General features: G+C 37.7%; 1 protein-coding gene across 3 annotated transcripts in view; it reads right to left on the minus strand.

The window, feature by feature from the left end:
- The window catches only part of dnah2 (dynein, axonemal, heavy chain 2), a 164,274-nt gene that overhangs the window by 91,015 nt on the left and 57,431 nt on the right, over positions 1-15,828 (minus strand). For all 3 annotated transcript variants that reach the window (XM_056746055.1, XM_056746045.1, XM_056746036.1), the window contains 6 exons: positions 12,987-13,226; positions 12,182-12,370; positions 11,239-11,386; positions 5,139-5,331; positions 1,753-1,953; positions 94-250 (listed from right to left, as the gene is read on the minus strand). In XM_056746055.1, the coding sequence (XP_056602033.1) occupies positions 94-250; positions 1,753-1,953; positions 5,139-5,331; positions 11,239-11,386; positions 12,182-12,370; positions 12,987-13,226 (1,128 nt within the window). The remainder of the gene's footprint in view (positions 1-93; positions 251-1,752; positions 1,954-5,138; positions 5,332-11,238; positions 11,387-12,181; positions 12,371-12,986; positions 13,227-15,828) is intronic.

A 15,828-nucleotide genomic window follows, 5' to 3' on the forward strand; every position in this document is an offset into this window, starting at 1 on the left:
GCAAGAGATAAAAGTGTATTTAGGCAACAATGTGATTGGAACACCTGAGGGAGTGTGTGTGAGTGTTTCTTTGTGTGTGTTAGCGACACTCACAGCAGGGTCGACAGTAACCTCGTATTTCTCAAGGATGGCAAACTGCTCATGGATGGGTGGAATCTGACTTTCAATCTTACTCAGATCTGCTTGCAGATTTTCCAGCAGCTTGAGACTCTCTACCAACTCCGCTAGAGTCTGAGGTGGCTGAGACACCCTGAAACCACAAGCACACAGTTAATGTGCTTGTTGTATGTTTCATGAATTAAACACAATAACACATTACAGACACACAGATGCTCTGTTCCAAATCGCTGCTGTTGTGGAACGTGTTCCAAAACAGGCAGAAAAAAGATTACTGGTGAAAATATAAGTGGTGCTTGACTATGCAATGATGGGTGTTGTGGGTGGTTGCCAAGCTTAAGGTTACCAGAGTGTTTTTTTCATCATAGTGACACTGCCCTTACGAAAATGAACCATGTTTTTTGTGGTACAAGTGTAGTAACCATGTTCTTTTAGGTGCATTGATCACTTAGGGCAAAACCATTGTTTAACTACAGAAGTCATGGTATTTTGGTTATGACTGTGGTAAAACCATGTTCTTTCAATTTTAATTGTAGTAAAACCATGGTAAATTTTCGTAAGGGTGTATGTGGCTACCAGGGGCTCTGGGTGTTTCCCAGAACATTGCTAGGTGTTCTGTGCTTATTTTGACAACATTTCTGTGTGCAGTTTTTGTCATTACATCATTGAGTCATTAGATAACACAACATGCTAACCTCAGACACAACTGAAATTAACTGGTAAGTTTATTGGGGGTGGATGTAGGAGCTCCCTATTGTTATAGATATCTATCTTTGGCTATCGGTCAGTTTATTGTATATTAATTGTATTTAATTAAATTAAAACTACTGAACTTCCGGTAGACCTTCACAAAGAAACAAATAAACTAAAAAGTTAAGTTTAGGCCACATATCGTTTGTTTCTGTTGTTGCCACTGAAACTATAGAGTTCTGCACTCATGATGTACTGTAGTTTTGTAGGCCAAAACCTTGAAACAAGCTGGTATTAGCATTTCTGGTTTCCCTCCCTTACGAGGGGATTTTTGGTTCAATGTCTGAAATAAGGTCTCGAGCTCAAGATATTTTTACGTTTAATTCTACAGGAAAAAAACATACCAGTAATGCGTCACTTTTTTAAGCTTTAAGGTGTCTTGAAAAATTCAGTCGCTAACAGGTTCCTACAGTACATATGACTGGAAAGGTTTACAAGGACATTAAACGCTATCACGCATAAAAAAGTAATGCAACATTGTCACAATATCCTACAAATGTGGATGGATATCTGTGACTCTTTATCAAGAAATATGTTTCTACATGTTTTTAATAAAGTTTGAAAGCTTTGTCAAAAGCAGTGTCTTGGTAGTGTTGATGTTGGTGTTATGCAATGCCCGTTTACAGGGAATTGTATTTAGGGCTTTGTGATTTATGAACATTGTGGTAATTTGTGAAGATCATCTGGATGGACAAAATGTGTAAGTTTCATAAACTTTTGTTGTTAACAATGCTTATTTTTTTGCAGTGCAAAACAATCTATAGGCTTTTAGTGGAGAGAGCTAGTGTTATGCTATCTTAGATGATAACTTACAAAAGTATGTCATTACTGTTTGGAACAGAGTGTGAATATGTATCTCTTTATGCTATCCTTCCACATACACACCTGAGCGCGTTCTCCTGCAGGAAATTGTGCAGCTCTTTGAGTTTGGCACTGGCCATAAGGCTGAGCAGATGTGTGAATTTGCTCTGCCACTCATTACAATGCTGCAACAGAGAAAATTTAAGTGGGGAACAGTCCAGCAGTACACACTGCAAACTTAACACCGTCTCTTCCTTCTGCACGTTATTCGCCACTTCTGTGTATCTGCAAAGAGAGAGATGAGGAGAGTGAATGTATTAAGTAAAGTGATTGAAAGCAACCTTGAATCAGAACGATGATTTGCTGATTAAATAATCATGAAACTGTATTCTGACACATTAACAAAACACAACAGATGTTCATGCCCTTGCTTTTCAGGATTGCGAAGGATGGGTGTTTTTATTTTAGTTTTGTAAATTATTTTCCAGTTCATTATTAACAGAAGTATATAAACCATGTGTCCATCAACTCATTTCTCATTCCCACAACATTTCGGATGCATTGTAAAATGCAACAATTTTGTAAATATAGATTTATTTTATCATGACATTTGTGAACAACCTGTGAGGGAAATGTTCATAGAAATAATGTACATTTGGATGAATATTTTGTTTCTAATTACAGGTCTTTAAAAACATAAAATGGAAAACCGGGCACAAAAACTGTCTCAATAAGTAATAAATATATCTGACTCACAAAAATGCCAGCTGTAAATGTAAATTAATGTTAAAATCATTTTAAAATGGCAAACCTTTTAGTAATTTTAAGATCTTTTTTGCAAAATACCAAATTTTCCTATGTCTACACATGCACATGCAACATATTAGTAAGTTTTTAAGGGGATGCAGCAGGGACCAATGCACAATCACGTCCACTATGTTTGAGTCTCACTGCACACTGACACAAATATCTATTGTTGACATGATAATGATTTGGTGACTGTAGATCAAATCTATACGGTAGAGATGTTGACCCTGCGCTCAGCACAGGAATCTCTGTGCAACAGACAGGTCAATAGTCTGAAAGGGCATCACATCACAACTGGTGTGCTATCATCATCATCATTATATTTTAAATGAAGAGATGAATTTGTTATTTCCTTAAAGCAGCATTTATTTTACTTCTACGAATTTAAAATAGTTCACAAATGTTCTTTTTTCACTGTGTGGATTTTTTTTGAGATTACAACCAATTTGATAAGGTATAAGATTCAGAGTTTATGGGACTTTGCACAAAAAAGTGTCCCGGAACGTGCAGTGTTACTTGATGCATTAAAGGTCCATTGTGTACTTTTTTAGAGGATCTATTGACAGAAATGCAGTTTAAAATATTTCTGTCAATATCTTTAGAGGTGTATAAAGACCTTACATAATGAAGGGTTATGTTTTAATTACCTTACAATGACATATTTCTATCTACATACCCTTACATAAAATTCACTGTGTTGTTTCCACAGTAGCCCCAAAAAGGACAAACTGCTCTTTGGTAAAAACGCCATCTCCTTAGGCAAAGAAGTGAAAATGTGGTGACATCTTTGTCCTGTGTCAGCTGCCATTGTGCTTTGAAAGGGAGGGTTGGAGTGAGCCGTTGGCTACATTTTATACAATTGACCTTTAACATAATTTCCTCTGAAACAGTAGTACCCCCTCCCCTTTTAAAAATAACCATAAGTGTTTCATTTATGTCATAGCCCGGCACATTTGTTGTGACAGCCACAGTTGTATAAAATATTTAGTGTAATAGGTTCCTGATTCAGATTTAATATGAAACTGTTACAGCAGAGAAAACAGTGACAACATTGTAATTTAAAAAGCTTGTAATTTATTTTGATGCATGACACTGTTGTTTGCCTTCTACTTGTTGATGTTGTTTATAACATTGAGACTGTCAAACTGTTTACTACTGTATATTTAATCTCCTCCATACTGCTTTAAAATACAACATGCTGTGTAGACTCTAAATAAGTTGGTTTTGTATTCAGCACTGATCCACACATATGATTCGCTCTATGATCTGCAGCACGCCTAACCTGGATATGAAATCGAAATTCACTCTTCCCATTAAAATGTTTTTTACATAAGAATTTCCGTCACACGCTTGCAATATTTGACCAATTACTATTCAATATGGCCAATCACAACACACATCGCTTTTCAGAGCGTTGTATGGTTTGTGGAAAATACAGTGTTTTTGACCCTAAATCATGTAAACACATTGCTTTACATCTAAAACAAATGATAATATACATTCTAGCGATGTCATATGACCCTTTTAAAATTTTTGAGAACATTTAAAGGTCCAGTGTATGAAATTTACCGGCATGTAGTGGAGATGTAGCGAATTGCAACCAACGGCTGACTCCACCCCTCACACTTTCGAAGTACTACGGTGGCTGACACAGAACTAATATGTCGTCAAGTTAAATTCTTATTTGCTGAAGGAGATAACGTATTTAAATTTTTATTTAGTTTGTTTGTTTAGGGCTACTGAGAGAAACAACATGGCGAATTCCATGCAAGGGGACCATTGGTTGTATCTAGATAGAAATAGCTCATTCAAAGGTAATAAAAACATTACGCTTCATTAAGTAAGGTCTTTATACACATCTCGAGACATTGTTAGGTATATAGGAACGTTTATATTCTATATCGCATTTTAATCAAAAGATCCTTAGAAAACACAGTTGACCATTACTATAACAGAAAATTTGACAAGATGTTAAAGCATAGAATGAAGTCATCAAATTTTACGGGTGGATGTGAGAGGTTTTGTATGCTCTAAATGTGAATTTTGTGATTGTTTTAAAGCACACTAGCTTATTTGTAACATTAAAGCTAACATATTTCATGGAGACTTTACATTAAGTCAACTCTTTTCTGACAAAGGGTTAATCTTTATAAAATGGTGACTGTCTAGAAGTCACTAAATATTCTATAAGCTGTGTGTTCTCTGTACATTTTATAAAAGGTCAATTTTTGCTACACTGTCACCAAATGTGAAACGTGACAGGGTTTCATGTTTTGTCTAAAACTAGTTTATTCTCCACCGGGCAAGTTATCTTAGAAACACAAACTGATTTGTAGTTACTGGTAAACTTATATTTAAAGAGGGAGTAAAGATATTTGAAGTGTTTAATGCTCCACTTCCTTTAACTGCTACTGTAATGTACTTTTTTACTGTTGTGATCAGTTTTTATTGACATCTTTATTAATTTACATATCTAAAATTATTCACAACGGACATGATATTGTACATGTAATGCTTTACATTAAGTCACCTAAATGACCTAAAGACCTATATTAGTTCCCATGTTAAAACCTTTTTATCTTTATTACTGTACCTTTGTTTCTTGTTTTTACTTTAAGAAACTGCTTTGACAAGAATAGAAAATGAAAGAGAGAAAAATTAACCTTGCTATGTCAGAGTCAAACGATGACACTGCTGGGTTGAGCCGCTGGTAGCGCTGAATAAAGATGTCTTTTTCAATTTCCCAGATCTCTCTGTGTTTGTCCCAGGTTTTCAGGTAGGTCTGGAGGTGAGATGCATTTGTCACCATACCTGCAGTTATGGCTGCATGGATCTTACAGATCTCTTCATCTTGCTCTAAAACAGATGGAGAGAAAGAGTAGAGTACACATAAACATTTGTAAATCCTGGTGACAATTTATTTCGAAAAAGCAGTATACAAAAGATAGCATAATAACACATGATTGTACTGTAGCAACCCTAACCTTAAAGGTGCAATAGAATGGACAATGTACGTAGGCATTGATGAGTCTGTACATGGAAATTACAAATCGTGAGGCTCAAAAACTTTTGTTTCCTCCTTATTATGATGATTTTGTGCATGCAAAAGACCACTGAAAAATAGGCAAATCCCACAAAACACTGACTGTGACGTTACAGTCGGAATGATCTCCCCCAACATTACATATACCCAATATACCCACCCATGTTCTAGGCCAGCTGGACATCCAGAGCTGAATCGTATGAAGTTCTGCAGGTTTTGTGAATAGGGTTGGGCGATGTCTACAAAATTGACATTGGACAATTTATACAGTGAAACCTCGAGGTGGACCATGACATCGTTGTCTTCTTTAAACAAGCCATAACTGTCATGATTCTGCCTCATCATGTCATGTCTTTCTTGTTCTTGTGGCAGAATCATGGTAGGATTCCCTGTTTTATGTGGAGAGAGGCATTTTGGTCCCTTTTGACCTTCCACATGCTATCTCCAGGTCTCATCTCTGTTCCCGCCCTTTCGTCTCTTTAGTTTGATTGTTAATTAGTTCATGCCCCGCACCTGTCCCTTCTTGATTTCCTCCCCTTTAAATAGTCCTCATGTTTCATTGTCCTGTGCTCGATCAATGTGTTTAACTGTGTGTACTCACTTGTGTGTGCTTAGTCGTATTCACTAGTATTTCATGTATCCTGTATTCTGCTTATTCAGATGTATTCAGTGTGCTGTTGTTGAAGCTCCTGTCAAGTCTAATTAGTGTTCAGTTTAGTTTATGTTTAGTGTCGTTTATCTCAGTTTAGTGTTAGTTAGTCTTAGTCCTATTACCCTCTTTGTGCTGTTATACCCCATCGTGGGTTTTTATTTTGTGTTTCTTGTTAATAAATACCCTTTTTGTTACCCCTGAACGCTGCCTGCAATTGGATTCTTCCCCGAGTGATTCATGACGAAGTTATGAAGTTAGGCGCGGGCTATGCAGAGACACGTCTTATTTGCAGCACAATTTGGGCAGTTATCAAGTCAGACGTGTGTTATCTATGCAGTGCGACCTTCTCAGTTATAAACTCATATGAGTCTTCTTTATACAAGGCAGGCTGCCCAGACACACGTCTTCTTCATTCAGTTATAAGGTCTGCGCAAGCTGAGCATCTTCTTTAAACAGCGCAAGCTGCACAGTTATAAAGTCAGATGCGTCTGATCTGTATCGTTTATATACAGTTTATATGCCCCTTTAGCCTTGAGTCACGTGACGAAAGTGAAAGGGACAGTTTTTCGAACCTGGGGCAATATCAAGCCGGCTTTGCTCAGCGTTTGTATACTGATTTAAGAAGGGGGTAATTCCGACTATATTGCCATTAGAACCCCTACCGCAAGCAGTAAGCAGTGATCTTATCCACTTCCATTTCACGCCTGACAGTAGCTATCTATTTGCTGTGTGAGCTAGTGACATGAACCCCTCAGAGAAATAGCCAATCAGAGCAGAGCTCAACATTAATATTTAGGACTCTTCCAAATAAGGTAATAACCATTTCATAATAGGGGCAAATCCTAGGGTTGTAAATGGACATGTTTAACCTTTTCTGGATAATTTTTCACTTAATAAAGCTACATACCTTCTATGTAGATATCATAGAACAATTTTACGTATTGTATCAATTAATTCTTTCGCACCTTTAACACCGTAAAATCACCAGTGTTAATAAAGATCATATAACACTCACAGTATATAATCCACATTCACAAAATGTGGATTATATATTAGGGTTGTCACGGTAACATAAACATGTGTTATGATACTATACCAGCTGACGGATCTCGATACCAAGTAGCATGACGATGCTATGCCATGTAATTCAAATCTATACAAAAAAACACAGACTAAGATTAAACATTTTGTATTTACTATAGTAAACTGTATTATACTTTGCACTAGAATATGTTGTTGTATTAACTGTAGTAATTGGATAAATTGTAGCAAATACTGTAGCAACTTAAATATTTACCTTGATAAGACTCAAAAACACTAGTATCTATGAGTTTTAGTAGTTTACTGTAGTAAATAACAAAGAACACTAGATAATTTTTCACGTGGGAGCTAATTCAAATGTGGGACAAATTTAATTGATACAGCAGTCTTCATAAAGGGAAATATTAGGCTTAGTAGGTGGCGTCAATTTTCCACTGATTTAATGAATCATTTAACCAACTCGTTCAAAACGTCAATTTGAATCATTAACTCATCCGAGTCATTCAAAACACACATTCATTTAGGAGATAAACACCGCAAAAAGGCAGATGTAAGTGTTCAAATGAATGTTAATGCGCATATGCAACATTAACTACGGTACTACAATACTACCGTTTCAAAAATAGAGGGGCATCACAGGTGAGCTTTAGCATTGCGATGCTACCGTATCACCGGTACACCATGCAAACCTATTATATATACACTCGGAGAGTTATTTGACAGAATGCATCTAACCTCTGCACAATTCAAACCAATCCTTTTGGAGCGAAAAAATCTTTATAATACTATTGTTGATTCAATTTAGTAGCCGGGCCAATTTTTTGGTGCTCAAATCTTAAAGTGTTGTATTCAGATTCATATCTGTCTCAGAGCAATAGTGCATTGACATTTATATTGTAAACCTTTCATTAAGTTTAGCCACACTGGACGTTAGTCAAACATGGCTAACAAATGTTAACAGAAGGGTGATGCTTATGACATAAAAATTCACAATTTCAAGCCCCGAAGCGATTTTGAAAAAAGGTATGACATATTGAAATTGATCAAGTAATTTACTATTTGTTGGCTGAAGTGCTAGAGCCTGACATAGGCAATAAAGGCAGTCCCCTAGGGTAGCAGAATTCTCCGGGGCGATACTCCGCACAGACACACACTACCCTTCTTACTTATTCACAGCCTGCTCTTCGTTCCACTCACCCCTTATTGAAAATAAATTGTGACCTCTCTATGCTACCCACCACCACTTTCGCTGCTGCTGCTGCTATCTGTCTGCACCATAGAAACCGGATAAGCTTTCTGGCAATGAAAACATTCACCTGCTCTTTACCTCCAGGAACCCAAAACGGGAGAGGAGAAAAAAGGCAAGAGAGTATTCCGTACAGGTCAGGTTGTGCTCAATGTGTAATATATATATACACTGAAATGTTTTGCAAAAAGTGGGATCATACACACACACCTGAACACGGAGCAGTGTGATGTCATTCATTTGATTTGTTTATAGATTCGTTTAAGTGTTAAGTTACTGTTGGAAGTTTGCTTAGAGAAGTATGCAGGGCCCCTTCTCTTCGAGTTAATCCCCAGGAGGCTTTTTTATTTTTAATATGGCCCTATTGGCACCTTGATGGCTTCAGTGAAAAAGCTAAAGAAATACAGAGAAAAACATTTTTTTGTTGAAATAACTGACACTGATGAATTGTGAATGCACAATGAGATCACGAGCGTGTAGTAAGAAAGTAATTACTGTACTCTTGATTTAATGTTGACTTTTATGATCTTTTACCCTGAATCATATTAATTAGAGGACTGTTAAGCTCGCTACATCTGTATGAAGCAGTGTGTTGGAGCTTATGTAGGCTACAGAACCACATGGGGGCTCACAATCAGACAGGGAGAAAAGGATGGAGAGAGAGTGAATGAGGAATAAATGACAGAAGACCCTATGAAGCAAATGCAGGGAAATTACATGTATAGATTTTACTTTTTCTACAGGTAATATAATGTATTTGGCAATACAAAGTAACTGAACATATAAACTTTATTTGTGTAACAAATAAGTGCCTCACATTCTTTTGTTTATATATTAGTGTGTGATGTGTTAAATGACATTAACGATCACATTTAAGCTGAATATTAAATTAATCATACAACTTTTTGTCTGTTACGATGCTTTAAATATTTGTGACCCGCTCTGTTTCGAAACGCTTTGTCTCAGAATAAATGTAAAAAGTAAGGTCTGATGAACTGGACTTCGTTCGTGTGATTTTTACATCCAAAGACATCAAAATCAGTAAGTAATAGGCTATTTTCTACCCAGGTTTTGAGGCCAGCACTACAAATGCTCTGTTTTAATGGGCGTGTCACATTGAAGACACTTGGAAGTAAATGCCCACCGCTTTGATTGGAAAGCAGTTTGCGTGGTTGGAACCTTCTGTGAATTTGGTTCGAGACGTAACATTAGGTTACTCATTAGCACCATTTGCAGTTTTCGTAGGGCATTAGTATTATCTGGAGACCTCCTGTGATTTATAAATGACCTCCCCACATCAGTATTTCATGTGACGCATTCGCACGGGATGATTTTAATTTTTTTTACTGACTTATTTCCCGGCTGTGATGGCAAGTCTTTGCGTATAGTTTGTATAGCCTATACTTGTATTGCGTTTAATGATATATGACCGTACCTGTCAGCACTTGAGACCAGTGATCCCGAACCGGACAAAAGATCACCGCGATCGTCGGTCTCAAATGTAACGAGAGCTTCCATGAACGGGAGACTCACGGTAACTTATGGATATCACCCAGCAACCGAAATGATACCAAAACACTTCAAAACAGCCTCCATTATTCACAAACGCTGTATGAAACCTTGAAAAATTATATATGAGCCCACCAAATCACAGAGATCCCGATTCGGAAGGGCTTAAGATCACAGACAACCTCTGCAATTAATACAAATGAGCCAGGTAATACTAATCTCGTGAGTTAGTGCTCAGGGCACATCAAGCGATCTCTAACAAAGCAATAGTGGTACAGTGGTACAATAATGTTTTTTCGCATAAGATTTCTGCGCCAATCCTATCGGATCCAATATTGAAGGCACAGCACTGCTTTTTAATTTTCGACCTCTACCTTTTTCACGGAGGAATCCTCAGAGAAATGAAACGAACAAACACTCCATGTTTTTCCTACATGACCTGGAACGTCTAATATCGGAACCCCAGAGAAGGTTATGCAGCGACTGTATTCTTCCACAACCAGGGATGGCACAATATTTCGCTATCTTTAATAGCATGTTTGATAGTTGTTTGCTCTCTTTATCTGGTTACGGGTTAACAGCTCGGGTTAAAATTGTGATTTTTTCATGACTACTTTAAAGTCACCATGAAGTGGAAGTTGCAATTGACTCTTTTTCTGTATCATGACGTGTATCCAAGTGAAACGGCTTCTGAAATTGGAAACAAATGTAGGGCGGGGCATTATTTTGCCCATTCCTTTTTGATTGGTTTGTTGTAAGTTGTGCCTGGAGGGGAGGGCTTAAACTGCCTGGCCATTGGACTTTTCTTCGATAAGAATATGGCAGTTAAGAAGAATGTTTGGTGAATCCAGCCCCAGAACTTACAAACCGACCCACATTTTGAACTAAGTGAAAATGCACCAAAACTAGATTATTTCAAATTTATACAATGCTTTTTTAAATGGTTCATTCCTCCGGAGCTACAGTACATACAGCAACAAGATCAGGATGTTTCATACGGAACAGACCAAAAACTGATCTGCGTTGCAGTTGGTCGCACAAGTAAATGAATCTACAGTGTAATGGGTTGTGTAAGTGCGTCAGCACTTTGCTCTGCTTTTATGCTGTTTTTGCTCTCATAACAACACTTTGTAAATTATGGAACATTACTTCGATATTATATTGTCAATTCTATATTCTATTAAACACAGTATAATACTTAAAAATAAAAAATAGCACAAATGTATATAAAAATGAAGGCATGAAGTGGGTGATGTAAAGATGTTTGTGTACCTATAATCTTATACATGGGCTTCTTCTGCAAGTTCTGATGGGTCAGAAGGTCCGGAAGACGTTTGAAACCAGAGATGGTGTTGATGAGCTGACTGTCAATGCTGTTCACTATCTGAGCAAGTTTTGGAAGAGTGGGAGAAAAATCCACCTGGACACACACACACAGTGGAAAAACAGGTAGTTGTAATGGCATGTCCAATCCTGAACCAGGGTAAAGTATTTCCCTTCCCTCTGGCTCTCAGAGCGCTACGCCCCAGGCGGTCTGTCTCCACAGCCCAACCAAAGAAACCGCTGTCCCTAAAATACACTCGATTAAGTTACTAAAGTTATCCTAACACTTTTGCTTTTTCTCTCTCTGTGTGTAAAGCTGACTAAGCATCATGGGACATTACCCATAGGCCTCGCTCCAAATATACCTCTGTAGAGCTGAGCAGTAGAGTAAGTGCTGAATAACGCAGCACTGCTGCCACAGCTGTGATTTATAGAGGTTGCTGCGTTCTAAGCGCCCTTTGTTTGATGTATGATAGTGTCTTTATTCTGTATGTAAAACACATGGCCACCGGCTCCCCGTGACCAACACAATGATTCGCACTGATGTGCAGTTTTTATGTATACTTTTTGACCCAAACTGCAGAGGGAGTGTTAGTAAAAAGATGTTTAAATGTGATGTCAGGGTCACTTTGTCACGCAAACAGCGTTAATGGTGTATGGTGCATTACTACATCCGACAAAGGTCTGGGCTTGATTATTATTTTGAGATGAGATTATATTCATATTATATTAAATGATGATCTTTAAAAGAAAACATATGTAGTTGGACACACAACACAAACAAAAGCCTTTGCCAAGTATGGCCACGGATTGACCAATTAGTATAAGTGGTAATTTACAATGGCGGAATTTTACAAGGCTTTAGGTTCGTAAGCACCTGGTGTGTGCGTACCTGAGCAGTAGATCCAGGGGTGTTTTGTTTCAATACCACCTCAACGCTGAATAAAGGGTCTGGGGAATTCTTGCCATCTCCATTGATGGCTTTAGAGAGCTCCTGAAGAGAGCACTTTATATTCACTCGAAACGCATCCTCTACCATACGATCCATCTTTTCCATGTATGACATCCAGTGCCGTTGCACCTGAACACATGCATACATTTGTTTGCATTTGATGTGGAGATTTTTCAATGACTTGCATTGTTTTAAATGAACCACAATACACTTTGATATACAATAAATCATCCCCATTTATCTTGACAAAATAAACAAACATAACTTCCGGTACGCATTCAGAAACAATAGAGTGCCTGTAGATTATTTCTGATAACAATCAAAAGAAACCGAAAAGAACCGTTACTTGGCTAAACTTTTCTCTCTAATATTTTGATTTTAGAATCTGATACCAAGTTCAACTGCTAGATGTCAATTTACCATACGGTTTCTTTAAATGTGACCAAATACAGGAATTATTCAACAAATAGTTTATTTCATAAAATTAAAATACAGTAAAATGATAAAACAAATTAATATGAACACTAATAAAATAAAATAAAAATATTTACATTATAAGACGCTAGCCAAACACAAACAGGAAGTTAACTGGGGGTCAGGCATGCGTGTGTACGATGAAACGGTCTATAAACATATTCATACATGAAAGCTTGTGGGAATAATCCTGTTAAAGAACCTGACTATCTTTAGACAAGTAGCTTTTTGCATTTTAGAGAAGATCGTGAGCGTCGACAGACAGACTAACCTCTGGACCATCTGTGTGAAATGTCGCATAGACTCTGGCCATGACGTTGACCATGTCCTGGTGAGCAGCCTGCAGCCGGAGCAGCTGGCTGTGCTGATGATTCTGCTGATCCTCCTGGAATTCCAGGTCTCCGTAGACCTTCTTCCCGTCCACACGAACCAACATCAGCTCACTGATCTGGGCACAGAGCTTAGAGACAGCCAGGTTAGCTGCCTTAAATTCGTCCACCATTAACTGCACCTGCAGAAGAGACAAGTGATCGAAAACAAGACAAACAGTGAGAGTGACAGAGAGAGCAAATGTTAATCCAAAAACAGCAACTGTAGGATTCATTTATAACAAATCCATAAACTGCTCTTGTTCACAACCATTCGTAGATCTCATGCATATTGGGGGCAAAAATGCATGTTACACAATTTATGTCATGTTGTATTTCGCACAGTTTTGAAAAGCAATCAACTTTAGGTCAAACTGACTCAAATTTTAAATTTAGGAGATGTCCCATAAATGTGAATGTCAAAAAGTTCACATTTCCAACAAAAACTAAGTCAACTTTAACCATAAACATATCTTACCAAGACACATTGAAACATATTTGCAGATTCATTATAACATTACACATAGATTGTAGGTTAAAGGTCCAGTGTGTATTTTTTTAGGGGATCTTTTGACAGAAATGCCATATAAAATACATAACTAATGTGTTCAGAGGTGTATAAAAGACCAGAAGCGATATGTTTGTAGTTCTTAGACTGAGCTATTTCTATTTACATACACCGCGGGTCATGTTGTTTCTACAGAAGCCCTAAACAGACAAACTGCTCTATGGAATGTATTTCATAAATACATGATCTCCTTCGGTAAATAGGCAAAAACGGGATGATATCTTCAGCCTCCGTAGTGCTTTGATTGTAGGGGTTTGAATACGCTGTTGGTTGCAATTAGCAACCTCATCACTAGATGCTGCTAAATTTCATACACTGGACCTTTAACATGTAAATAGTAAAACTTTGGCAACAATAGCCAAAAAGAAAAAACTGTAATGAACAAACACAATTGTTTGATGCTTAATGAGATTTACATAACACAGCAAGCAATTATTTAATTAAAGTGACCCAGTTCTATTTTACCATAGTGACCCATGTTAAACAAAGGAATGATTTAAATTCTGCAGTCATTGTCTTAACCGCCCACCCACACAAAATTCTATCCATAGAGCAATACGTGACAGCAAGCAAATGTGTATTTGATTGCTGTCTCTTTATGCTGCCTAAATAGAGAATTTTTAACCAAGAGTCCTGGTAAAACAAGATGCTGCAATAGATGCAGGTGCCTAGGTGAGCAGTAGGCAGCGGAGCAGCTTTTAGTGCTGCTCTATTGTTCACAATTCAATTCTAGGCTGAAATGTTGGCAATGACTGCTAAGGTGTATCGGGGTGTTTCTTACTACATTGCTTGCGGATCCTTGGGTGTTCCAGATGTTTGCTAGAGTGTTGCAAGATGATTGCTATGGGTATTCTAGGTAGCTGCCTACCCCTTCTGACCACTATATGCTGTATGGCTCTGTTCCCTTCTTCAAGGTCTATTGGATATTTGCATGGGCTGTTTGAACCATTGAATGTCGGTGAGAAACGACCCACTCACTTTTTAAGACCAATGATATTGGACCCATCCACTTGTAGCGTCTCTCATTTAGCACACAGCGCCATCAATCAAATCCATTCCACTTGAGGAGTGCTTAATAAATTCACGATTTCGTGTTTTAGCTATAGCCTTGACTTTCTCTCTTGTGTTTCTTCAAATCCACCAGGCTCATTCAGAGTCTATATATAGAGAGTTATTTCTATTTCTACCCCAGGCGCAGACAGCAGATTACAACTCAAGATTTCTTTAAATTAAAGACCCAAGATGGGGTCAAAAATCTTCATGTGAGAACAAAAATCTTCAAAACATCAACAAAAAACTTCCCACATGGGGCAAAACATAACATGGAACAACAGAAAATTATGACTTAATTCAAGACTCGGTACATAAGACACAATGACACGGTCAGAAACAAGAACGAACCAGCACAGGACAGCAAACAAAAGGGCATTAAATAAGGGAAATAACAAGCTTAACGAGGAAACGAGGGAGTGGGGTCATGAGATGAAACAGGAGAGCCCATGGCTATCATAAACAAACAATGACCATGCAATCCCACACAAAACACTTGGGACTGTCATGACCCTGCCACAAGACTAGAAAAGCATGACAAGGTAAGGCAGGATCATGACAGAGGGTATGCACGTGTCATCACTTTCCCACATGAATATGCCGGAACGTGCCCACTTGAGTGGTTAAACACTCGGCAAAATGAGTGGATACAATATCAGGAAGCACAATTCCGCGCAACATTTGAGTGTCTAAGGACTCCTGATTCTTTTATAGGTCATAAGGTAGTCGAAAGGATCACCGTTGAGTCCAGCAGCTTATAATTTCAGCAAATGATTGCGTGTTTTAGTCCCAGTTTCTTTGTTTCTACTATTTAAAATAGCAATTTTGCAGTGTTTTACCACTGAAGGGAGCGTGTCCCGGCATGTTCATGTGGGAAAGTGATGACGACGCATACCATCTATATCAAACTCCGTCAATGCATACCCTCTATATTAAACAGGTTTCGATACAGCAAGGTAAACAAAGTATTGTTGTACATTTTACAATAATAATATAGTGTAAATGATCAAATTAATTAAAATTATTAAATGAATGCCAACTTACTGGTACAGAAGACCTCCCCACTACCTCCCCACTACCCCTGACCTTACCTTATTATTAAACTACTTATTAAATTAAGACATTTT

This window comes from Triplophysa dalaica, chromosome 1 (genome assembly GCF_015846415.1).
Source record: "Triplophysa dalaica isolate WHDGS20190420 chromosome 1, ASM1584641v1, whole genome shotgun sequence".
Lineage (NCBI taxonomy): Eukaryota > Metazoa > Chordata > Actinopteri > Cypriniformes > Nemacheilidae > Triplophysa > Triplophysa dalaica.